Source organism: Barbus barbus (genome assembly GCF_936440315.1).
Source record: "Barbus barbus genome assembly, chromosome: 8".
NCBI lineage: Eukaryota > Metazoa > Chordata > Actinopteri > Cypriniformes > Cyprinidae > Barbus > Barbus barbus.
Genome location: NC_136736.1, coordinates 25,389,771 through 25,416,804, shown reverse-complemented (window position 1 = coordinate 25,416,804; position 27,034 = coordinate 25,389,771). Strand labels below are relative to the sequence as shown.

Genomic DNA, 27,034 nt, shown 5'->3' with positions numbered 1-27,034 from the left:
TTTATAAATTAAATTTTCAAGTCTTGTTTTTTACCTCAAGTGCAGATACAGTGAAATCTTTTAAGATTTTAGGCATTAAAGTTACTAAATTCTAAAAAATAGACACTTTGGATTGGATTTGAAGGAAAAGTAGCAATATTGTGATGTATTGTGGTATAAAATTGCTCATACAGTGATATAACATTTAGCTTATACCGCTCACTCCTAATAGGCACACTTATTGGGCTGAAATGTATAGCAGCCAAACTAATACTACCCATCTTTCTGTAAGATCAGAACTGCTGCACTTTTACGGGATCATGTCAGAGTTTATGCTTACATTGTGAAGAGCAAATTGAACCAAGGTTTGCAGATCCTCGATAAGCTCCTTCACCCATGAAAGCCAAGATCGGGGCACACAGGAGGAGTATTATATCATCCACTATGTCTGGGCCTGCCAAAGGGCTGGAGCATAATGAGATTGATCCTGATATGAAATAGCACCACGTCCAGTTTTTCTTCTAGCTTTGTAATCAGACTTTGGAAGCGTCTGGATAAAGGCTAGAGGATGGTTTGCAGGGAGTTTAGATTATGAAGTGAGAGAGCGAACTCTTAAAAGTAGTGTAAAAGACAGGAAGATGGATGATGAGGTTTTACAGGCTTTCAGACTATAAAATGGCCAAAAATGTGCTAAAAATAATTTGGACAACAATTTTTCTTTTAGCATAACACTAAAACATTATTGAAAGTTGAGGTTATTGGCTATCAGTCTATCTTGCATTCCTATTCAATTAGGGAACAGTTTGACAAAAATAAAGACTTTTCACAATGCGATAGATTTCCAGGTGGATCATTACCGTGAATCCTCATAATTTATACAGAAAACGTAACATGAACCCAGGCGGTGGGCGGAATAAGCATCTAAATTGAGCCATCTAAAATCTGGACTATTTTGATTATGCAATTTGGTGGTGAAAAAAAAGCCATTTGTCTTCTAAACGTTTAATTTTCAGAGCCATTGGCTCCCAAGGAATTCATTTTATCTGGAGCCCTGATTGTAGCAGAATAAAGTGATTGTCTGTTTATATAAGAGGAAAACAAAGTTTTACCAACAAAGTAAAACCTGCACAAGCAATTAGATAAGAAAAAGAAATCAACAGAGATAGATTAAACATTTCACAATCACATCTGTTAATGAAGTGATCTAAAGTAAGACAACCATTGATTCAAGTCACCCTGCTGTTTATTTATTTATATTTTTATTTAACAGGTGCAGCTGGGGTTGGCATATCAATTACCACACGCACACCATTAATCTGAAAAGCACTGCTGCCACTTCATGTTAGTCATTATACAAGTTCTTATGCAATGAAAGTTTTCAAAGAACAGCACTAGATGCCCATTTACTCCCCACAAGATGGATGAAACGACTCATTTACATTTCCTCATTTCCAAAGAGACCGTTTGGAGAGAACTTGCTAATGTCTGCTCTAGGGCTGCCACTAACAACTGTTTGGGCAATTGATTGATCTGTCGATTATTTCTTGATTAATTGGGTATTCCATGTTTTGCTCAATTCTTTCCCAATTCTATGTGAAGTCTACCTAATATATGCTTTACAATAATGTTATAAAATAAAGTCATTTGAATAGAGCATCAATTTTACAGTTAATTATGTTGATCATTTAAAATACTTAGTTAGCACCTTAATGTGTTCATTTACTTAAGGAACATAACTTAATGTTGTTATTATTACACTCAGTAGTTTGTGTTATGAAATTCAGTAGCGCTCAACAATATTATAACAATTCTACTCTACTGTACTTGCAGCCTTAATGTAAACATTTAATTATTATTGGATTTTTTTTATTATTTTATGTACCTTGCCATAGTTTGGGGTTAGTAATTACATCCATTTTTAAAATAAATTAATCTAAATTAATATTTTTATTAAGCAAGAATAGCCTACTATAAAATGTATCAAAAGTGTCAGTAATTACGTTTATAATTGTAGTAATGATCTCTACAAATAAATGCTGTTCTTTTGAGTTTTCCATTTGTTAAAGAATCTTGGGGAAAAATGTACCTAGTTTGCACAACTTTTTTTTTATTTTATTTTTTTATCAACATTATTAAAAATAAGAAATGCATTTGAGCACCAAATCAGCATACTAAAATGATTTCTGAAGAATCATGCAACAGAAGACTTATGAAAAGTCAGCTTTGCCATCACAGGAATAAATGACATTATACAACAGTTATTTTAAATTGTAATATTTCACAATATTACTGTTTTGGCTGTTGTTTTTTTTTTTTTGCAACCCCAAACTTTTGAACTATATGAAATAAAAGCTCTAATTCTATTTAGGACACACATATAATTAGAGGTTTTCATACCTAAATCTTATGAATAACAACAAATATTTTTTTTATCCCAATTATTGTTACTGTTGATGGGCATTCCTTTGAGGACTTTGACTTTTTGTCACTTGCTTTATAGCATAATGTTTACAGGACATAATAGAATATGTAATTAACAGTAACATTAGTTTAATTGTAATGCATTTTCACTGCTTTAAATTGTGTAACCAACAAAACTGTGAATTTCTTTTTCTTCTTTATAAATCATCATATCATTATATCTTTTATAAATCATTTGTTGCAACCATAGTCTGCTTTAATAGATTTTTTTTTTTTGGGGGGGGGGGGGGGGGGGGGGTTGATGGACAATGGAGTGGTAAAGTCAGATATTGTGTCCTCCAACGTTGTGACAACATCTCAGTGGAGAGAGGTGCTTTTTCCCTTTCTCTTTTTCCATGTGAATGAAACGGGGTTGTGCTCTCTCTGGGAAGGCGACGTGTTGAATTTTCATTTAGCCTTTGACCCTACCACAAGCCCTTTGGAAAAAGTGTGCCTGTGTATGTTTTGTGTGTTTGTAATCACACAGATCTGATCTTCAGTCACACTGGTTTGGTCAAAGTGGAATGGGATCGTACTCCTCTTTCCTTATTGCATTTCTCCTCACCATTTCCTCCGCGTGTGTGTGTGTGCTCTCTAAGCATGCGGCTCTATGGGTGTGTGGATTCATTCCATGCCAATGTGAAAATGCCCTCATTCACTAGGGAATTCTAAAGCCATGATCAGCCTCTTTTCATTCCCTCCGCTCATGCTGCGGAAACAAAAGAGAAGGAAAATGGCCTCCGGTTCTCTACGCCACTCTTTCATCACCGTTAGTATTCAGTAGCCTTCATCTACTAAATTTAGATGCTTTATGATCAGGATCCACCACCAAATTTGAGACCATCATAAAGCATCTGCAAATTGGTTCTGTGATCAGCAACTTATACAAAACTCCAACAACTGCTTCCCTAAAAAGGGTCCTTCATTGATATTCAACATAGATCTCATCCCACTGTCCCGGCAAACTCTCACACCAGATTTGTTCTGCATCTTCTGCATATTCATGAGCCCACATTCTCATACCACCACCACAAGTCACATTTTGAGTCATGTCTTGCGGAGCTGAGGTGATGATTATGTATTGGATGTGTGTGCGGCATTGGTGAGCGATGTCATGCGAAGTGTGTGTGTGTAGAGGGTTAATAAAGCAGACGGTAAGTGTTGTGAATAGAGAGAGAGATTAATGAGAGACTCAGTCTCGTTCGATGACAGCAGGGATACAGATGTCCCAGCGCAGTATGTGGCCTCCGAACAAAACTACTAGATCTACAGAGAGAGAAAGAGAGGAGCAAGGAGTTATTTAGGAAAGAAATAAAGTTAAAGAGAAGCAGTTACATTTTAAGGGAGTTTTTTTATGCAGGAGGATGATTCTCACAAAAAAAAACCTTCACTAATAAACTTCAACTGAAGAAAAAAGTAATTTAATTTATTTTAACTATTTAACTGTTATTTTAGACTGAATTGTTTTTCACATGAAATTGAATGACTGAAATGATCAAATGATTTTTCACATGAAAAATTTCACATTGAACACCTCAGCCTTTCTTTTTGAATTAAAAAAAATGTCCTTGTTTTGGATTTTTTTTCCCACCTTGTTACACTTGTGTTCTTGATGACAATTGACCAGTCAACAAAAATAGCTTTTTATGTTATATTATTACCAAATATTGGATTCATTGTTTTTAATCAACTTGTTTTTTCAATTAGCATTTTGTATTTCTTCTTGGAACTGACTGGTTGTAGGCCATTGAGCTGAGCTTATGCGCCTTTTTTCACTCAAAAATTGAGGTGCATAAGCTCATATCAATGAGACCTATGAGCAGTCAGTTCCAAAAATAATGACACTGAAATAAAACAAGATGACAAAAACCCAGAATCTAATGTAATATACCATAATTAGAGATTGGCAAGCTTTTTTAAAAGGCCATTCATTTCTTACTGGGGACACCAAATTAGGTAAAGGATTTTCAGCACAGCACAAGGGTTAATATCATCTTCCCACATTCCTTTAGTTTTACATTTATTTTTGATTTATGTTGTAAATTAAATTTGTTGGACCCCAACAGGCCGATGGGCACATCTAACTTGCTTTCTTTTTTGTCAGTGGTTGTGAAAGTAAGTGTCCTTTACCTGCTGAACAGGATCATGGGTACATGAGCATATGGTCTTATATCAGAGTCAGGTGTAGGTAGTGACAGTTAAAGATTATTTCTTTCAGCTTCTCAGTCTGCACCCCACATTGTCTCCCTCTTATCTCACTCCAGCAGTCCGTCTTGACAGCGCTTATAGAAGAAGTCACAGTAGCAACAATTAGCCTCGCTGTAATCCCGTAGCTTGTCTGGTCCTGTGGCAACACCACCTGTCAGGACACAAGGCCTTTGTGGCGTGAGTGGCTTTTTCTAAATGTCCTGTGTCAGAATGCCGACAGGGTGTCGGAGAATTTTCTCCACAAGTTTGTGTTCTTAGAACTCAGTCAGCTAAAAAAAGCTCTTTGAAAATGAGCATTCTCAAGAGTTCTTCTTTCTGACCTGTTTGGGATGTGTCTGTCAAAGTATGTGTCTCTTTGTATTGCTGTCTCTTATTGGTGTCCAAGGTGAGAAACAATTTGTTTAAGATTTCTTGAAGAGTTTTATAAGGGTAAGGAAGAACTGGTGATATATCAGGTTTACAAAGGATATTTTTATTAGTATTTAGTATTTTTAATTCATTTGGTTGATACTGTTATTCAAAGTGCATTGATTGCAAGGTACACTTTATGATTTGCATATTGATTATACTTTTTATTGTACAGTTTATTTATTTTATTTGTGTGTATGGAAACTTTCACCCCTATATATGCAATATACAGTCAAACCAAACTTTATTCAGAAACCTTCAACATTTCTCACATTATATCACAGTTTATTCACTATAGTTTAGAAAATGGTAATAAAATATGACAAGAACTCAAGAGTTAAACTGTGTCAGAACAAATTCATCTTGATAATATCAGATAACTTTGATAGAAAGGCATGTTATGGATTACAATCAACCAACAATTGTTCAGCTGTTAAATTTAAATGCACAATTGGAAAATACCAATTTAGGTCAACCAATTACCAAGCTATGGTTAATTTTGTCCAGCCTGTGGTGTAAAAAGGTCGCATTAGCAATTAAAGAAACAACACTTAAGCAAAACATGGTCAGGTCAAAGTGTCTGAATATTTTTTGATCCCAGATTTTACTGCTAGTTGACTGTATGAAGGTTCAGTAATTTTACTGTAATGGCAATGTATAGGTCCTTTTCTAGGCAATTAAAGTGAAATAACTAAACCTAAATGTAGGAGCCCGATAAAAATACTCATTTTAAAAGAAAATTTCAGACGGCACTTAGAGGCTTTTGCATCTGAACTCTTCATATGTGCACTTAATGGTCTTCTTTACAATAAAATTTAGTATTTTTATTTTTTAGGGTTGAGATTTTCCAGCCAGGAGCTGCCAACTTTCACCATAGTAAAACAACCAACTACAGTTTTTGTTTTACAGTATGTTATTATTTTGAAATTGCTTTGGGTTTTTGATGCAACTTCAGATTAATTTGCCCTGAAATCTGAGAGAAATGATGCAGGAAAGTGCATCAGGTCCTCTTGCTGTATTTCTCTTTTTCACACCATCCATTCTAGCTTTGTGATTTAACGAGATGCCTAGTCCCTCCAGATGAAAACCAGCCCCACAGCACGGTGCTGCCACCACAATACTTCACTGCGGATATGGTGTTTTTTTTTTTTTTTTTTAGTTGTGGGCAGTGTAAGATCTGTGGCACATCACTTTGAATTTTAGATCAAAAAGTCTATATTTCTGAATTCCTAAATTCGCTCTGAAATATCTGCTTGCAAGGATCCCAACTATACAGTTTTTTTTTTTTATGATAATCAATCCAAAAAGATGCCTCAGAAGGGTCTTTTTTTTAGAAGAATACAGTCTATACTTTACAGAATCCTACTCTCCACCAGACACACATACACAAACAATGCCGAGGATAGATAGTGTGCTTTGTCTCCTTCAGCAAGGCCCACCTTAGGGACAAGCTGTCAACAACATCCGTCACATTACCTAAACAAAGCACCTGCTGAAGGTGAGCTGGAGAAAGCGAGACAGGAGATGATTAAAATAAAAGCTCTCAATGGTGAGATTTATTTTTTAGACACCATTGGCTGTTTCTATTCTAGGAAACAAGGATATGGTTCTTGTTTTTTTTTGTTGTAGTCTTTTTGTAAAATGAAACAAAAGCCGGAAGAATAGAATGAAGGAAGGAAAGAAAGGATATTAGTGGAATCAAACATGAGGAAAAAGGCTTGGTTTTATTATTTTTAGTTTGGACAGCGTTCCTCTCTTTTCCTCTACGCTCGGCTGGTTCCTCACATCGTGGTCAGCACAGCACATCATTAATGCCGGTCTGATTGACAGCTAAACTGACAGCAGAGCTGTTTGGACATTTTGGGTGGAAACCCCTTTTTTCCTCATTTCCCTAAAGAAGACTGACAAGCTCACAAAATAGACAGGAAGAGAAATGACATGTTCAGATCTGTGTGTGTGCTCAGCACAAACACTATTTGTACTGAAATACTTTTTAATCAGCATTTCCATTGGGATCCATGTATTTGTAGAAACCTGCATGAGCCCCCGCTTTTGCACGGCCTAGGCTAGTGTTTCCCAACCCTGTTCCTGGAAACCAACAATAGAAACTATTCTTAATCAAAAACACCTGATACAGCTCATTGGCTTGTTGGACTCTATGACCTAAGATGGATTGGTCAGATAAGGGCGACATCCAAAATCTTTAAGGGAGCCCAGGGCACAAACTAACACGGGGTTAGTTGTAACACACATGGTTTAAATATTTCCACACATGCTAGCATAACCAAATTTATGGTATTTACTAGTTGCCATATCAACACTATATAAAGAAAAAAGTGTGCCAAAATTCAAAAATCTTTTGAAGATGTCGCTGAATGTGTTTTACCATAGTAAAAGTACATTTCTGGCTGAATTAAATTAACTGAATTTTAGTATTCATTTCAAATAAAACAAATCTGATATTTTAATCTCTAATCTGTTAATTTAGCTATCAGTTTTTTTTAATGCTTTGCTAACTATAGCAGAAGACACTAACACATTTTAATTTCCAGTTGCACAGATGGGGAACGTTGTAAAACTGACAATGTGCCTCAGTATTATTAATCTATATGCTATTATATGACATTAGCAATATAATTTACACTATTTTTTTTTATTTTTTTTTCATTGGATCAGATAAAATGTTAAGATGTCATATGGTAATGTTAGAACATGCTCCTCTGTTACAATGTACGCCACCTATGGGGCATTTTGTCATTACAATTCCATTATTTTGAGGTAGATAAAGAAAAACATACACTGTAATTATGAGACAAAGCAACATTTGTACTATACAAGTGTGAAATTAATGCGGAAAAGAATTATTCTCTGAACCCCATATGGATTTACACAAACTGAGAATGTCAAAAAGTGTCTCTCCAGGAACAGGGTTGGGAAATAGGGGTCAGGGGTGTTCAGTCCTGCTCCTTTTTGAGTTTTTCTCCAACCTGCCCCAACACTTCCTTGAGAGTTTCTAGTAATCTTGAAGACAGATTCAGTTGTGTTTATTTAGAAATGGTGTGAAACTCTGCAGGATAGTTGGCTTTTGTTAACGCTAGTTCTTTAGCTTGTTGTGTCACATCCTTTAGTATCACAAAACTGTGAGAAAAGAGTATTTCTCAGTTTTTTTTTTTTAAGTTCTATATTCTCACAAAACATTATCTCACTCCCCACACCACCACTTGTGTTACTTTGTAGCATATTCCAGCAAAACAGAGAAGGGCGCAAGAAGAGGTTGAACTGCATGAATAAGCTTGAAACAAAGCTCTTTTTTTGTCTGCTTCCTTTCCAATCCTAACAAACATCTATCTTGTCAAGCCTGGGGTGACCTCCGCGCAATGTTTTAATTTGTACTCGCTGACAGAGCCATCACTTGCCTTCTTTCTGTCAGTCTTGTCCAGTCCGCAACAAATGCAGCTAAATAATGCAACGTGCCCTTGAGTTTACATGCACTCACAAACTCTGGTCATCCTTTTAAACAAACGAGTGCCCAGAGCCAAAACATCTGATATATTGTCAACTTTTCCAGGAAAAAAGCAGAGCAGAAATATATGAAAGGACAAATTGCTTATGAGTAGAGAGAGATGGAGAAAAAAGAGAGAGAGAAGGTGAAAACAAGAGAGAAGAAACAGGGTGGCTGTATTTGAATAAGGTGATAGTGTGTGTCTTCTATCTCTGCTAAAGAGTGGAAGTTGTATTACTGGTTCATTTAAGACTTAAATCACAGTATTGAATTAGTAATGAAAATGGTTTAAGTTTTTTGGGTACACAATCTTGAGCCTTAATACTTTTAGCACTTAATACACATCACGCATCAATATACTTTACATTAAAATAGCATTACCTTCTGTAATGTTCCCACAATTTAATTACAAAATGCATGTTGTTCATTAGTGTTATTTGGTACTCGCAATTTAATTACACTGTTACATAGATTAATGTGTAATATGTAATATTTTTAATACATGTTTATGGTGTTATTGTGAATGACTGCGCGCTATTCCAAAGAATGTGATTACAGCAATAAATAACCTAAATAAGCTTTGATCGATTGATTGATTTATATTTTTTTCAAATTCCACACCTTTGTGCAAGGATACAGAAGTAAAGACAGTGTCACACCTGTTCTCTGACCTGGTTCTTAGTATAATGATGGAATGAAAAGTAGAAATTGAGGTCCAGTTTTATTTGGGATGCTCTTAATATTAGTGCATACTCACTCTCTGCCTTCACATTTTGTCTACTTGCTAATATTTCATGTTCAAAAGGCTTTGAAATAGTGGGGAAATATACAGATCATGCATGACACATTGCAAAATTCTACTTTTTAATTTGAAATTGTTTTTCAAATAGGATTTTTCTAGACACCTGATACTCTGTATCTGTATCTAGTAGGGGTGTGCTCAAAATATCGATTCTTAGATACATACCGATATAATAAAAAAAGATACAGTATCGATATTCTAGCCCTTAGTATCGATACTCCGCCCAGCCATTAGGGGGCGCAGCGGCGCCCACGAGTTTCAAAAAAACTCATGGAAAATGTTAAAGCAAGATGTAGCATTTAAGTGATTTCATAGTGAAATATGTTATGGCAGTACATGGTGTCACAAAAAATAATTATAAGAAGATTTAATAAGAAGTTAAGAATAATAAGAAGAAGATTTTGTGCTTGTGTGAGCTCAGACTGTACCCTTGGAAAGTTAAATGTTGACTTGTGGTAATTTCCAGATTAATACAATTTGTGTACAATTAATCAGAGCACTTAAAGTTGCAAATATTTAAGCAAAATGCACTTTGTTATAATGCACTTTTGTCTTCAATAAATTGAAGAAAAATGCAGAGTTCTGTTTGTTGAGTAAATGTGTTCAGCATTAACTAATTGGCTCTGGCCCATGTATTTTTATTGAATCGTATCGAATCTTGTCACATTGTATCAAATCGTATCGAGACAGCTCTGTATCGAGGTACGTATCGAATCGTGACCTGTGTATCGAGGTATGTATCGTATCGCCAGGTTCTCCAAGGTATACAGCCCTAGTATCTAGTGAGCTACAGTACCAGCAGAGGCAGCATTTTAATAATGCTTTGGTACTTGTTTTTTTTTTATTTTTATTCCTGTTAGTTGACAAGACACCATTTCTAATTATTGTTTAAGTTGTAGTTCTACTTTTAATTAACAATAACAGCACTGCAACAAGCTATTAAAATCTATTGCGTATGAAATCTCATGTGCAGAGTGTTCCTGCCTGGAATGGTTAACTGTAATCCGCGAGATAATTCCTGCCCTGAGAATGTATTGAACTCATAGGATGCTGTCTGGTATGTCCTTTAGCCACAGGTTTGTTTTTTCGTCAGCAAGCAATCTTTATGGTGACATTTACAGAATGTATTTTTCAGACTGTAAACAAAAAAGAAATTGGATGTTGCCTTTTGCAGTTACAGACGAGTTCAGCTTCTTAAACTGACCTGAAGTCACTATTGATACGCTTTGTTGTTAGTTTGTTTTATGAAAGACATGATGGCTAATGTTTGGTTTTTTTTTGGTTTGGTTTTTTTCTTTCTTGGAGAACTTAGTGTTATGTTCACAAAGATTCTTAAAATCTGAACCTACACAACGTCATATTTTTTCTAGAACATGCTAGCAGAGAAGGTGGAGCAAATGATGGAGTGGAGTTCCCGGCGTTCCGTGATCCGTATGAACGGGGATAAGTTCCGGCGGTTCGTCAAGGCTCCACCCCGGAACTATTCCGTTATTGTGATGTTCACCGCACTACAACCCCAGAGACAATGCTCTGTCTGCAGGTGAGACAAGCACATTTATCTTTTAGTTGCTGTCCACAGTTATATTGCTGTATTTACTGAAGTAAAACCATAATAACAGGTGTAAACTCAGTCATGGATAAAGATTTGATCTGCCCCAGAGCACCACCGGCAAACCTTCTACATCTGTCTGTTCCCAAGCAGCCTCCACCCCAGACATCATTCCCATCTATTTATCCCACGACAGCTACTTAGCCTCCATCCACTCACCTCACATCCATCTCTCCCCTCATTATCCTTCAATCGTCAGATAAAATGACTCTGTGCTCGTACAGTCGTGTTCCTCAGCTGAATATCAGGCCTCAGAGAGTGAACCACTCCCACTAGACTATTCAGAATTCTCAGACATCATTTGCCAGCTTTATTGAATAAAGATAACGGACTGGAACGGTCATGTGTGCTACCAAAATAGAGGAAGTTAATTTAAAGCAGATTGACCTTTAAACGCCCAGTCATCCTATCGCGATGATGTGACCCCTAATGCTTTTTTAACTATCTGCCGTCTACTCAAATCGCATGTTTGTATATTCTCGTTTTTTCCTCCTTATTTGCCCTCCATCTCTCTCCCTGTCTTTCTCACACCCAATGAATTGTTTTCTTTTCTCATACATAATTTTGTCCTGAATACTGTAGGTGCGGGTAACCACAGTTGACTGTTTGGTAAAACCCTCTTTGAAAAGTTGTCCCTTTAAATATATAGCAATGTCACTACAGCCATACTAATACAGATTATTTCTGTAACCATAGTTTCGTGCCTTGTGCCATTTTTGAGCACCCAAAACAATCTCAAGACCCCTGAATTCTATGTGTGTGTTTGTGTTTCTATGGAATCTTGTTTTCACCATGGGATAAAAAATAATAAGTTAATTTAAATAAGTTAATTGCAACTTTTTTTCTCACAATTGCGAATTTACATCTCGTAATATGTGTACGAGATGTAAACTCGCAATTTTGATATAAAAAGTTACAATTAACTTTAATTTTTATCCTGTGGCAGGAGCAAGCTGCCATAGAAGTCTTATTTAAATTATCTCTAATCTTTAAAAAAATATATAAATCTGACACACTAATCAAACTTGCATTATTACAAAATTGTATTGCCAACGTTTCAGCCAATCGACTTTCCTCTGCCTGAGTTACTATTAAACTTGCTAATGGTACAAGTTTCAGTAGTGTGCAAATTTCTATATGTTTTGTAGTTGATGTTGGATTTATCAAACATACTGACAAATGATTCGGGTGTGCAAAGCACTATATTTTCCAAATTTCCAAAAAAATAAATAAAGCTTTATTTATTTTAACTCACTGCCTGCATGTTGTCCAAGGGTCCATAAAAGTTTTAAAATGTCATAAATTCACTTTTCAGAATTGAAAGCTGTAAAAAGTCTTTAAATATCTTAAATATCATGGGGGGGGGGTCTTAAATGTCATTTGCGGAGGACAGGAAATGCTGCTATTAAGGAAGCTTCACACTGCTGACGTAAGGGAGCTTTGAGGTAAAGATGCAGTGCAGCATGTAAATGATGTGCCATTTTTGTTTAATATCAGTTATTTCGTAATGTTCATTTTAATAATTCGTTCCAACTACCGAGTCAGTGCTGTGCTATTTGTCATCTCCCCAAAGGAGTTCTTGAAATGCCATTTTACCATAGTCCCGAAGGCCTGTGCTCTCCAGAGCACTTTTGACTGCGGTAACGTCTCAATGACAGATCAGTTAACATCAGCTCAGCCCTTGCTTTTTGAAAATGGACACACAGCATAACATGAAATATTAATGTGCATAATCATGCATATTTAAACTTGTTTTTACCACCTGCAGAGTGCCCTGCTTATGTTTATGGGTACATTTAGTTTATTGATGCATTTATCATGTCTTTAAATTGGACGCTTTTAATCTGTAAATGCATGTTTGCTTAGCACTCTTTGGACAAGATTTGTTTTCTGAACGATGAAAAAGTCACAATTATGAAAATAGGATGTCTTATCTCATAATCCAGAAGGGATTGGGATCCCTGTAGTTATTCCTAAAATGTGAGTGTCGGTTATCTGAATGTTCTTTATGGAAGGTGGTGTACTGGAGGTGCATCATGCAACTCATAGAAATAAGAAATGTTTTCTCTGCGCGAATATATGGGGAAAAATAAGTGCTCCTTGAAGTGATGTGAGTGCTTTTGATCCAGCATCATCAATGTTTAAATTTAATTTGTTTGTTTATTTATGGTGGACCTCACAGTGAAGTTTTCCGGGAACTGGCAGCTGGATATCTTTGTTGCGTCTGCGGAAGGACGGCTATCTAATTAACTGTGTTGTCTTTCTTTTGTTCCCTTCTCGTTCTCTTTGTGCTGTCCACCCAGTGTGGAATAAACAGCAATCACTGTAATACGTAATAGTGAGATGACACTTCTTGTCAGATAATTTTTATTTGCTAGCTTTCTTCTAATGAGTAACCTGTCTTTCTGCTTCTGAAAATGTCTCTTTCACAGGCAAGCTAATGAGGAATATCAGGTGCTGGCTAACTCCTGGCGATACTCTTCAGCCTTCTCTAATAAACTGTTCTTCACGGTGGTGGATTATGATGAGGGGGCTGATGTCTTTCAACAGGTAAACATTAAACTTGTCTATGTTTATCTTTCATCCGGATGGATTCAGGGTTCCTACGGGGTTTGGAAAAGTATGGAATTTGATTTTTCAGGTATTCAGTATGATTTTCAGTATTTTTCAGGTCTGGAAAAGTATGGGAAAATATGTCTTTCCAGACTTTTGCCCCTATTTGGTTTTTTAATAATAGAAAATTAAGAATTTAATAAATTAATTTATCGTACAAGAAGTGAGGTTTCATGGCGACTGTTTAGTGATTCTTTAGTGATCGTCAAATGAATGAAAGTATTCATTGTGGACTTTTTCATTATGCAAAATGCAGGTTATAAGCATTTTGGGTTTAGCACCATATTACATTCCCTCAAGGATCTTTGCAAAGATGGCCACCTGTTGTGCCATCATCCCATTTCGCGGTGTGGTTTCTTGGCTACCACAGACTATGCATTAAAGAGACCTAAGGCCTTAAGTTGGCATATTGCCCCAATGAAAGCCAAATCTTAAACACTTTTTTTACAGTACCAGTCTTTTTTCTAGACCCTATAAAAGAGCGTACGCTCTTATATGTCATCCGCATAACGGATACGCAGTTTTCATTCATATCAAAGCATAAACAAACATAGAAGACGTATCCTTGTGGCGCGGCTGACACACAAGAGCGTACGCTGCTTGTGTCCAGCGGATATTCTCCAAAATGGTGCTACGCTGAACCAGAGGAGACGAATTGTTGAATAAAGACGTTGATTTGTTTTCTTTGCGCATAAAGTGTTTGCGTCGCTTCATTAAGTTCAGATTGAACCACTGATGGCAGATGGACTATTTTGACGATGCTTTTCATACTTTTATGGACCTTACTATGCAGTCCATGGGACAGTCACAAGCCTCCCGGATTTCATCCAAAATATCTTAAATTGTGTTCCGAAGATGAACACAGTTTTTACGGGTTTGGAACAACATAGGGGTAAGTGATTAATGACAAAATTTTCATTTTGGGGTGGAGTATTCCTTTAAATATGGTCTGAAAATCTACCGAGAGGTTTGGAAACTTGAGTCTTGAAAAGTATGGAATTTTAAAATCAAAAATGTGTAGGAACCCTGTGGATTTGTCAGGTCTGTCTAGCGATTTGCTTCATGCAAAGGTCCCTGCAGAGAGAGAACCTAGAAATATCAAGAAGTCTTACAGTTGTGATTTCCAGGCTTATCCTTGATTTCTTTAAAGCAGGGATCTCCAACCCTGCTCCTGGAAGAGCTACAGTCCTGCAGACTTCAGTTCCAACCCTGCTGCAACACACCTGTCTGTAATTATCAAGTAGCCCTGAAGACCTTGATTAGCTGGTTCAGGTGTGTTTGATTGGGGTTGGAGCTGAAATCTGCAGGATGGTAGCTCCCCATGAGCAGGGTTGGAGACCCCTGCTTTAAAGTATTAAGATGTTTTAAATTCACTTTGAAAATGTGAAAATTCATGTCAAAACCATGCAAGTGATCTCTATGCTAATTAGGATATAAACACACACACACGAACAAACACACAGACAGGCATATAGAATGGCTGAATGCAAGTAAGCTTTATAAGTACTAATAAACAGCCGATATGTTAATTATAGGCATGTTAATAAGCAACTAGTTAATAGTGAGAATTGGTCCCTATACTAAAGTGTTACCAAAATTATTATAGTGAACATTTCCACACAAATAACATACTTCAGTATCTACAAATTGTTCTTCATAGCTGTAAAAAAGTGATGAAATCAAAAGATCAGTAGGTGTAGAGACCTTGTTAATTGAAAGAATAACCTTACAAATAAGGTGTATTATTTAAATAAAATCTAAACCTTTTTATCAGAAAAAGACAAGTGATTCCTGACCACATTTACTCTTTATTACATATTTCTGGATGTACACAGATCTGATCTTCCACATGCATGCTCCAATGGTCTTAACTTCTAATTTGTCTGAGTCTGACAACTTCAGGAATTACATTTTTAAAAGCAGCAAGAACAATCAAATGGAAAATAGCTCCCTGTCTATTTTCTATGTAATGAGATGTCACTTCTCAGAAGCAAATTATAGAGAAGAAAATCTTTACGACACAGAACATGCACATTAATTTAACACACGCTGATACATAGCTATTCTACTGCAATTTGCACACTAAAGAGTTATAAAAAAAAGCTTTATCATTAACTTGCGTGCTCTTATGCCTATAGATGCCCACAGAGCTGTATCTGGGGTAAAAGTCATCAATTAGATTAGCACTGCTGATGTCTATTTCTGTTGTTTCCTCAATGCGTTCACTTTCATTTGGGTTCATCAAAAACCTCATGCATTAAAGTAAAACAAATTGCTCCAGCTCATAAAGACATCAAGCCCTCAGGGAAAGTCTGGACATGACTCAAATGAGCTTTCTGATTTTTCAAACTTAGATTACATTAGACTTCATTTAGTATAATAATGAATTTAAGATTTGTCCACATTACAAATTTGTCTCTTTTGGGTTTCCATTACCAGATCAGATACCTCATATAATGATGAGGTTGTTGTCTAGTAGTTGAAAGTTGTTATTGTAAATGTAAGTGTAGATAAATGCATTATCTACATAACACGCTAGTTTAGTGGGGTTTAATGGCATCTCTTGGATATTGTTAAGGTATTGGTATTTATCATTATACATATAAAGGGGTGGTCAAACAAGATTATGTTTATTCGCTTCACTTTGTATGCATACAAACTTCCGAAACTGGGTAAACAAGCATGCATAATCTCCTTTGCTTCATGCATGCTAAAACTACAAAACTAAACTATGAGTTGCAGATTTGTGAAATACAGTTTGATGCTCTTGACTGATAATCCTTGGAAACTCATTTTTTAATCCTTTAAACTCATGGCAGTTTAAAGGATTTTTTTTATTTTTATTAAAATAATTTAAGCTTCATGAAAAACCTGGAATTGTGGCATATTTTAATATTTAATGTAATTTATTATTCAGTATTATTCAACCCTGGAGGGTAATGTCATATCGTTTTACCCTTATTTGTTGTGAGGTCCAAAATAATTTTGCTTTGGTCAAATCTAGCGTGCTCCAACCTAACCATCCTGGGAAACTGCTACGGCTTCTGTTCACCCGCACCAAACCCATTTCTTGGAGGACATGTGGGTTAATGTTGATTTGATGTGTTTTCATCCAGAGCATGAGGACAGCAGTATTAGTCAGTCCATTAGTATGCTAATAAACAGATGTGTGTTAGAGGTGCTGGTTAATAACTTTCCCCAGTGTGTTTTAAAGACGATTTCATCACCAGCGATTACATGATTGCTCCCCATGAATGAAATTATATGTAATTACATGAATATCACTTGGCTAGATTCCTTCTCTTGTGTTCTTTGAAGGGAACCATCACCTTAATGTGTAAAATCTGAGGGGGAGAAAAAAGCACCATTATATAGTGTATATGACTCATGCACCATATTATTTCTTTGCCCAATGAATAACTTAGTGTGAGACTAAAACTGAAGCCATATTGCAAGATTTAAGTATATTAATCTTAATTTTAAAATGACTCCTTTATGTTTTATGTTGGTTTTGTATGTTCGACATCATCTTAGGTATTGTTTTTAGATGGCCACACATGACAAAGTAAGTTTGACTGTGTATATGACCGTGGGGCTTCAAAAAACTTTGAATACAGCACACATCATATGGATCACCTTAGTAACCGTTTCACCTTAAAAAATTAAGGGACCAAAATAGCTCCCTTAAGTCATCTTTTACTCTAGCACGATGGCTGATTTCATGTTCATAGAAGAGGAGCAAGTACCTAGGCGCATTTTTAATGATCGAAATAATCCATTGGAGACTATGAATGATGCGCAGTTATTGAGAGAATATAGGTTTGATCGTCAGTCAATCCTTCATCTCACCGCAACGCTTGAGCCACCAACACCAAACCCGACGAAGTCGTGCACTCCCAGCACTGCTTCAAGGTTTTTATTGCTTTAAGGTTTTTTGCTTGCGGTACTTTTCAGTCTGTCATTGGCAACGTTTTCAGAGTACACAAATCCACTCTCTGCAGAGCTGTCCATCGAGTGGCCTTAGCCCTGTGTCGCCGAATTGACACACATGTCAAATTTCCTTCCAGAGATGAGCAGGACGTATTAGCGGAGCGTTTTTTTGCAGTTGCTGGTTTCCCACGCGTTTGCGGAGTGATAGATGGAACACATGTACGAATTCAAGCCCCACACCTATATGAAGATCAATTTGTCAAAAAAATTATATTTTGTAAAAAAATAAAAAATATTTTATAGCTGCAGTTGTAAGGTTATTTTTCCGGTCCGTTATGTTTATAGTGAGATATGGAAGAGTAACTATGGCAACCGCAGCTCGCGTAGCCGTGCGCTGCCAGAAACTACAGTGAAACGCTTAATATAAACACTTAGGTAAGGGTGACGGTTAAGACGTTTGTTGCAACTCTCTTAAGGAAATCCCTTGCCTCAGGGATCTTTTCCCCTTCAGGGATACCCTTACTTAAGGGTTTTCATGCAACCGGGCCCTGAGCCTTGATTGTGTAAGGATCCTTGCTGTCAATGGGAGGGTCAGAGAGCTCTCGGAATGCATCAAAAATATCTTAATTTGTGTTCCAAAGATGAACAAAGGTCTTACAGGTTTGGAACGACATGAGGGTGAGTAATTAATGACAATTTAAATTTTTGGGTGAACTATCCCTTTAGGCAGTTTGCTTGATTTTTGTTGTTGTTGGGTTCTGCAGAATTGTTCCAGGATTCTGGAGTGAACATCGCTTAAATAGTATTGACTCAAATTGCTTATGATTTGACTGCAAGGTACCATTAAAAAGGACCATAACAAATTAAGAATGAGGTGCTTTTTGTCATCATTGATTACCATCACTTCGGAGTACTCAAGTGTTTGTGCACATTCCTAGTTGGAACAGCATGAGGTCAAAAAAATGACAATTTCAACTGTCTGCTTTTAACTTTTATAATTTTATTATTTCATCCTGTTGTTCTTTCTCTGTCTCTTTCTCTGGCCCCTCAGACATTCATTCTTGTAGTGGGTAATTTACCTCCCTCTGGAGGCTCTTCAATTGCTCCTGTCTCCTTATTAAAAGAAATCTCTGTAATACACATCACACGGTTCCTGCTGCTTTATTGATTTATTAGCAGATATTAATGTTTTTTGTGCTCGTTTCTCTTCTATTCATCATTCCCCTCCCCTTCTCCTCTTTTGCTTTCTGCTCATTTTCTCATATGTTCTGCCTTTTCTTCCTCTTCTACAGCTAAACATGAACTCCGCCCCCACCTTCATGCATTTCCCAGCCAAAGGGAAGCCGAAGAGAGCAGACACCTTTGATCTTCAGCGGATTGGCTTTGCCTCTGAGCAACTGGCCAAGTGGATCGCAGATCGTACTGATGTGCAGGTACATCTAAAGTTATGCAACAAAATATATAAAATTACAAATCATTTTGTTTCATATCACTCTAGGTACATTTCAATGCTTAGCAAATAAAAGTGTAAACACATCACCATCATAATATATGTGATTGAAAGTGTTTTGAAATGTAAAAGCACTGCTGTTAAAAGCTGGGTGGAACATTTCAGACACATTTATTTGTGATCTGTCTCAAACACATTTATTTTAGATTTATAATTGTATATTTTGCCTGATGCCTGAAAAGCTGTTTTTTGGAAACTTATTTTAATTTATTTTACTGCTCAGTTTGAGAAGCAGCTTTTAGGAGCAACATAGCAGATGCCAAAATAGGAAGGAATAAATCTCAGTACACTTTTTGACATTCATGAGTAACATCTTCCCCTCTCTTGAAAATGCAACGTCCTTATGACATCCCAAGACACTGAAGAAATATTTTGATGAAGCTGTTAGTATAATTATATAATTATTTAAGTGCTTGTATAACTGATGCCAAAAGCTTGAAAGTATAATTATGTAAAAACTAAATTATGTGGTTTGAGAACAAATATAAACACACTTTTTCTGTGCTTTCAACAAATACAGTATTGGCTTCTGTAATCTTTGTTTTGCTTGCCTAGAAGAGTGAAATCCTTCCTGCTTGCTTGGTAAATCAAGCTATATGTCAATGTATTTCTTAAAAAAAAAAAGAAAAAAGATCAGTGAGGAAAAAGTGCAAAGTGAGGGATTCACAAACCCTATGAAGTAGAACCGAACAGCATTTTCATGCGTAAGCAGACCCAGATATGGGGTCTCCAGGAAATGGAGACAGATAACATCTGATTTCCCCATCATGTTAGCATAGATTTTCCCTCCAGAGAAGCTCTCACTGAAAAATATCACCGGCACCTTAATGCATTTACAGACGACTGCCTTGGAGCACTAGCACTAATTCAGTTGCCTTATTAAGACTCTACCCCGGTTTCTGCTTTAATACTTTTGAATAAGTCACTTAAGGTATATATCACCTTTAGGGAAGGGCTGAGTTATGTTGGAGTCGATAAAAAGCTACTTTTTTAAAGATTTTCCTCCGATGGAGCATTCTGATTATGAAGCACTGTGTAGATTACAGCGCAGGTCATATGTCAGTTATGCTCTTCCCTCCATGCAGTTGGACTCGTTACCTTTGATTCATCTGCTGTTCACATTTTTTCAAAGGCATGGAAACCCTTTGCTTTGTCAATTCTGTTCTTTTATCCTGGCTAAAGGAAAAACCTTTAAAGAACTTAATTTTTATTTTTTTTAATATTACATGGCTTATTCCTTTGTCATTTAATTTTTTTTAAAAGTAGGAAAAGGTAGAGTGGATGAAATTATAATGAATGCATCAAATTATTTTAAAATATTTTATTTAATTTTGTCTTGTTTGATTTATTATATATTAATTTTTTTTGATTAGAGAATGCAAGTATTATGAATGTTAATTGTTTTTTCTATCCTTTTATTTTAATGTTTTAATGTTATTTTAATTTATTTTTAAGAAAAGAGAATGCAAGTATAATGGCTGCATTATTTTGTATTTTTCATTTTATTTTTAATTTCATTGAAAATATAGAGTGAATACAAGTATAACATGCGTCAATTATTTTAATTTTTTACTTTTTTTTTTTTTTTTAAGTAACGAGAAAGCAAATGTGTGTATTATAGAATACATTTTATTTATTTTATTTTTATTTTATTTTAAACCTGCTATACCATTACCATACCATTAGCTCAATTAGCAATTAGTCTTTGTCGACTAGTCTATGCACATTGGAGTAGCGCTCGTTCACCCCCTGTACTAGACAGCATTATATATGAAGTCGGCCATTTTTATCCTAGATTAATCTGATCTGATTTGGAGGCAGCAGCAGAGGCTGTAGTACACGTTTTGAAGGGAAACATTAAGGCCTTGAACGACAGGCACTAAACGTGTTTACAACCCTCTGGTTCTCGCATCACACCACTCATAAATAGAGAATCCTGGGTGTCCAATGCGTCATAGACTTAGTAGCCCTCTGGGTCTACTTTTGGCCTAAGGCGAAGAAAAGACTGTAAAAGGGAAGGGAGGGACTGGCAGCCTTTGCCGGAATGAATGCGTTCACTAGACAATGGCAGTGTCTGAAACCTAAGGCAGTTGCCTCGCTGCCCAGACAGTCCTCAGAAAAGGATTCATTCAAAGTCAGATGTTCAAGCTATAACACATCTTTCAATGTAGGAAAAATTCAAGTGGTTGAAAGCAATTTAAAAATTGACATAAATTAAGGGCATAATTTTCCATGTTTCAGACAATGCCTAGTGACTGTTCTTGACTTGAGTTGTAGCGTTATGGTGAAGGTTGGCCTTGAGATTGCAGTGCTTTAACATTTGAATGTTTACTAAATCATTTTGATAGTGGAGTGAGGTTCATGGATTTTTCTTCATTATTTTTGTTGTCCGTCTTGAAAAGACATAACTAGTTGCACTTGTCAGAATACTGTCACCTTCTTTTAATGTCTCAAATCCTATTTGTACAGATGGTACGTATACCAATTTCTGAGAAATTATGTATTTATTCATGTCTTAAAACCTATTTTAACATACGTCTATTTACCGGTATCTGACTAATTAATTCATTCATTCATTCCATTCATTCATTTCTGTTTGATAATTATTTGTTTACTTGTTAGTTATTCGTGATGGAGGGTATCTTTATAAATTGCTGTATATTTTAATGTTGTTGTTGTTGTTAATTTATAATAATACTTTGTTGCTTCCACTTCATTGTTACTGTACGTTTTTTGTTCATGGTGCACTGGCACTGATCAAGTCATTGTTTTTTAAATATAAAGTGTCAGTAAAAAGTTAAATACTTGTTTCTTTGTTTTTTTCCTCTTTGTCTAGATTCGAGTCTTCCGGCCACCCAACTATTCGGGGACCATCGCTCTGGCTCTTCTGGTGTCTCTGGTCGGAGGGCTCCTCTATCTGCGCAGAAACAACTTGGAGTTCATCTACAACAAGACTGGCTGGGCCATGGCCGCACTGGTGCCTAATGTTCATTATATAGCCCTAATTCAAATGAAACTGCTGGAGCTATGCTTTGAGTTGAAAAACTAGCCAGATCAAACAACAATGTATATCTTGGCAGCGGTACAACGGTCAACTCTCTCTGGCCCTAGAACCATTCAACAACTTTAACACTTTTGCTATTGCTTTGTAAGGTCCTTTAATAAAATAAAACCAGCTGACCATGGAGTAAACCTAGATTAAAATTATTTATAGAGTTTTTAAGCCATAAAAGAAGTCAATTTATTGAATCTAAACCCAAGTTGATGCAATAAAAACAGAAGACAACAGCTCAAGGGGACAAAACAAGCTAAAGGCATAGAGTCAGTGTGCTTCTTAGCACCTAAGGCCAAAATTACGTGCTGTTTCTTGCATAAAAGTTTGATTTAAGGTGTTGTGCTGTCTGTAAATTATAGAACTTGAGCTTTCTATATTTATTCCCCAAAGTCTGAAGGTGGCTGACCTTTACTGCTCCATTGGATAAAGTTTGTTATCCACCATATTGATTATAAGGGCAAGTTGAGGAAAGGTCTTTTTTTTTCCACCAGGTTATAAGAATGTAATCAATCTTTATCGCTCACTCTGTCTGTTTGTCATTCTCACCGTATCACCATATCACTCAGCTAATATACTCTCAATCTTTCTCTCCCTTTTCTTTTCCACAGTGTGTAGTGTTTGCCATGACCTCAGGTCAGATGTGGAATCATATTCGTGGTCCTCCATATGCCCACAAGAACCCTCAAAATGGTCAGGTGGTAAGTGCTGCCCACCTTCTTGTCTCAAAGCTTTGTATGTGCCGCACGACTCATCTAAACCTTTCTTGACTTGGCTGACTTTGTTTGTGTCTGCTCATTAAATGGCTATCCATCATGTGAAGTTTTGCCAACCGAAAAACAAACTTCAATTCTACATGGTATATGACCCATCCAGTCGATTCTTAAGCAATGAATCCTGTGGAATATTAATTCCTACAAAGGGTAGGCCTATGGTCTACATTCATAAATAAAAAACACTGCACTTGGAGTAAATAGAACTGGTGTCCAAATAGTGGTATGGAGCCAAACAACACTACAAAAAATGTGAATTGAATGTGAGAATTGAAGTGGAGGGTAGAGCACATGCATTAGTATTTTTGCACAGACGACCCAAATTTGAATCCGGCTTGGCATTTTCTAATGTCAACATCCTTTCCTTCAGTCTACTCCCCGTACCTTTTTGTGTGTGTGTGTGTGTATATATATATATGGGAATTTTTTTTTAATCACCAATCAATATTTAGGTTTCACGATTTTTTTTTATACTAAACTTTAAGGATGATTCTCAACTATGTTATAAAATATATAATTAAATTATTTGATGTACCATTTTGTGTTATGCAATATGTGTGTAAAAATTTCCCATTAAACACAGTGGGCCCTATCATACACCCGCGCAATGTGGCGCAAGGCGCAGCTCAAGTGTTTTTGATAGTTTCAGCCCGAGGTAGTTTTCATTTTCTCATCCTGCGCCGTGTTGTTTAAATACCAAATGCATTTATGCCCATTTGTGCGCCCATGGGCGTGCTGGTCTAAAAAAGAGGTGTTGCTATTTTGAGGAATTGAAAGACTGCGCCATAGACCAACTCAAACCTGGTCTAAAGTCAATGGCGCAATATTATAATTTTTTTTGTTGTTGTTGTTTAAAGAGCGCATTAGTGGAAAATGCGCCTCTGGGCGGGTACGCAACGCGTGTTCGCTTTGCTTATTACACACAGGGACGCGCAGCAGCACACAAACATGCCAAATATGAAAAATTTAAGAATTGCAGTGTAAAAGAATATTATTGTGTAGGCTACATAAATTAAAAAAAAAAAAATCATACATGTCATAATGGATAGTCATTTGTGTATCAGAATTATCCTACCTATTTTCTCGCGCATGAGCAGATCCGTTTGCTCTCTGGAGACGCGTTCAGTTTGTGCCGTTTAAATGGCGAATCCGACATGGCGCGAGCGCAACTCGCTCTTAAAGGGAATGGGAGATGAGACTCTGATTGGTTTATTACACGTTACGCCCAAAAAACACCCATTACTCATTAAGAGAATATGGAAAACCTGTTAAGAACTTGCGCCCGGGCGCGCCGACCATTTTCCCCTCGTTAAACGAGGAGCGTCTCGCTGCAGCTCACAAGATCCAGGGGGCGTGGTTGAATCCAGATCCAACTCCTCCCACCTTACATATACCTAAACCTACCCATCTCCACGCCCTGATCCCTAAATCCACATTTACATTTAGTCATTTGGCAGACGCTTTTATCCAAAGCGACTTACAATTGGGGAATACAAAAAGCGATTCATCTTGAAGAGGCAGTCAGACAGAGGAAGTGCTCGTAACACCAAGTCTCAGTCATTGTTCAAATAAGTACAAACTAGTAGGTGGAGAGAAAGATAGAGGGAAAGTTTTTTTTTTTTTTTTTTTTTTTTTTTTTTTAATATAAGTTTAGGATGAAGTCAAGTACTACCGAAAGAGATGAGTTTTCAGTTGTTGCTTGAAGGTTGCCAGAGATCCGGCGTTCCGGATTGGGGTGGGAAGATTATTCCACCAGCCAGGAATGGTGAACGAGAATGTTCTGGAGAGTGATTTTGAGCCTCTCTGTGATGGTACCACAAGGCGTCGCTCACTAGCAGATCTCAAACTTCTGGAGGGGATGTAGGTTCGTAATAGTGAGTGGAAGTAGGAGGGTGCAGAGCCTGTGGTAGATCTGTACGCAAGCATCAGTGACTTGAACTGGATGCGAGCTGCCACTGGTAGCCAGTGCAAGGAGATGAAGAGAGGTGTAACATGCGCTCTTTTGGGCTCGTTGAAGATCAGTCGTGCCGCTGCATTCTGAATCATTTGTAGAGGTTTGATTGCGTTTGATGGCAGACCAGCCAGAAGAGCATTGCTGTAGTCCAGTCTAGAAACAACCAGGGCCTGGACAAGAAGTTGCGCAGCATGCTCTGTCAGAAAGGGCCTGATCTTTCTGATGTTGTGTAGTGCAAACCTGCAGGAACGAGCAGTCTTTGCAATGTGCTCTTTGAAGGTCAGCTGGTCATCAAAGATTACACCAAGATTTCTGACCGAAGTTGATGGGGTAATCATTGATGAGCCGAACTGAATCGTGAAGTCATGCCGTAGAGTCGGAGTGGCAGGGAAGACCAGAAGTTCCGTCTTTGCCAGGTTGAGCTGTAGGTGATGTTCTTTCATCCATGCCGAGATGTCCGCCAGGCAGCCTGAGATCCGTGCAGCTACCGTTGGGTCATCTGGTTGAAAAGAGAGATAGAGCTGCGTGTCATCGGCATAGCAGTGATGGGAGAAGCCATGTGCATGTATGATGGGACCCAGCGATGTAGTGTACGTGGAGAAGAGGAGGGGTCCAAGAACCGATCCCTGAGGAACTCCAGTGATCAGTTGATGTGGTTTGGATACCTCCCCTCCCCAGGTCACCATGAAGGATCTACCGGTGAGATAGGATTCAAACCAGCGAAGTGGAATTCCAGTGATGCCCAGTGAAGAGAGTGTAGACAGGAGAATCTGATGATTGACAGTGTCAAAAGCAGCAGAGAGATCCAGCAGAATGAGGACTGACGATTTGGAATCAGCCTTTGCAGTTCGCAGGGCTTCAGTGACTGAGAGTAGCGCAGTCTCTGTTGAATGGCCACTCCTGAAACCTGACTGTTTAGCATCCAGCTTGTTGTACTGTGAAAGAAACCGCGAGAGCTGGTTGAAGACAGCTCGTTCGAGTGTTTTCCCTACGAATGGAAGGAGAGAGACAGGTCTGTAGTTATCTAAAAGAGAAGCATTTAATGTAGGTTTTTTGATCAGTGGGGTTACCCGAGCCTGCTTGAATGCTGTGGGGAAGATGCCTGTGAGGAGAGATGTGTTGATAATGTGTGTGAGTGCCGGTAAGAGTGTGGGAGAGATCGTTTGGAGAAGATGTGAGGGGATCGGGTCGAGAGGACATGTTGTAGGATGGCTGGAGAGGAGAAGTTTGGATACTTCTGCCTCGGTGAGAGGACAGAAGGAGAAGCTGGGAGCTGGAGCGGTGGATGTGGTTGATCGGAGGTCCTGCGGAGTGGAGAACTGGTTGCTGATTGTTCTAGTTTTGTCTGTGAAAAAAGAGGCAAAGTCATCAGCGGTTATCAAAGTGGTGGGAGGTGGAGGAGGGGGACAGAGGAGAGAATTAAATGTTCTGAAGAGATTACGCATGTCCGGAGCGCTGGTGATCTTGTTGTGGAAATGTGAGGATTTGGCAGTGTGGACTTCAGTAGAGAAAGATGAAAGCAAAGACTGATACCTACTCTGGTCCGACGGATCGTTTGATTTGCGCCATTTTCTCTCTGCCGCTCTGAGTTTGGTCCGATTCTCACGAAGAACATCAGATAACCAGGGGTTAGAAGGAGCAGCCCGTGCTGGCCTAGAGGAGAGAGGACAGATGTCGTCTAGACAAGAGGTTAAGGTAGAGCATAAAGTGTCAGTGGCTGCATTTACATCCAGAGAAGAGAAATGGGTAGGCGAGGGAAGAGAGGAGGATACTACAGAGGAAAGAAGGGAGGGGGAAAGGGAGCGTAGGTTGCGTCTGAAAGTAACCGGTAAGGGAGATGGTGGCACCTGAGTTGCAAAATGTAACGTAAATGTAATGAAGAAGTGGTCAGAGATATGGAGTGGTTGTACCAGAATGTTATCTGTAGAACAATTGCGTGTATAAATTAAGTCGAGTTGGTTACCAGATTTGTGCGTGCTAGTAGTGGTGAGGCGTTTGAGATCAAATGAAGCTAGGAGTGACTGGAAGTCAGTAGCATAAGGCCTGTCTAGGTGAATGTTGAAATCGCCGAAGACTAAGAGTGGAGTGCCATCCTCCATGAAAGACGACAGCAGTCCGTCCAGCTCGTCTAGGAAGGTTGGTGGTATTTGGCCCGGCGGACGATAGATTACCACAATCTGGAGTCTTATAGGAGCTGTCACAGTAACAGCATGCGATTCAAATGAGTTGAGATT

The 27,034-nt window shown here is 37.6% G+C and overlaps 1 protein-coding gene across 2 annotated transcripts in view; it reads left to right on the top strand.

Annotated features, from left to right (window-relative positions):
• LOC306874418 (dolichyl-diphosphooligosaccharide--protein glycosyltransferase subunit TUSC3) overlaps positions 1–27,034 on the top strand; it is an 82,951-nt gene that overhangs the window by 18,296 nt on the left and 37,621 nt on the right. For both annotated transcript variants that reach the window (XM_079424454.1, XM_079424453.1), the window contains exons 2-6: positions 10,730–10,899; positions 13,401–13,518; positions 18,804–18,944; positions 21,858–21,998; positions 22,685–22,774. In XM_079424454.1, coding sequence (XP_079280580.1) covers positions 10,730–10,899; positions 13,401–13,518; positions 18,804–18,944; positions 21,858–21,998; positions 22,685–22,774 — 660 coding nt within the window. The remainder of the gene's footprint in view (positions 1–10,729; positions 10,900–13,400; positions 13,519–18,803; positions 18,945–21,857; positions 21,999–22,684; positions 22,775–27,034) is intronic.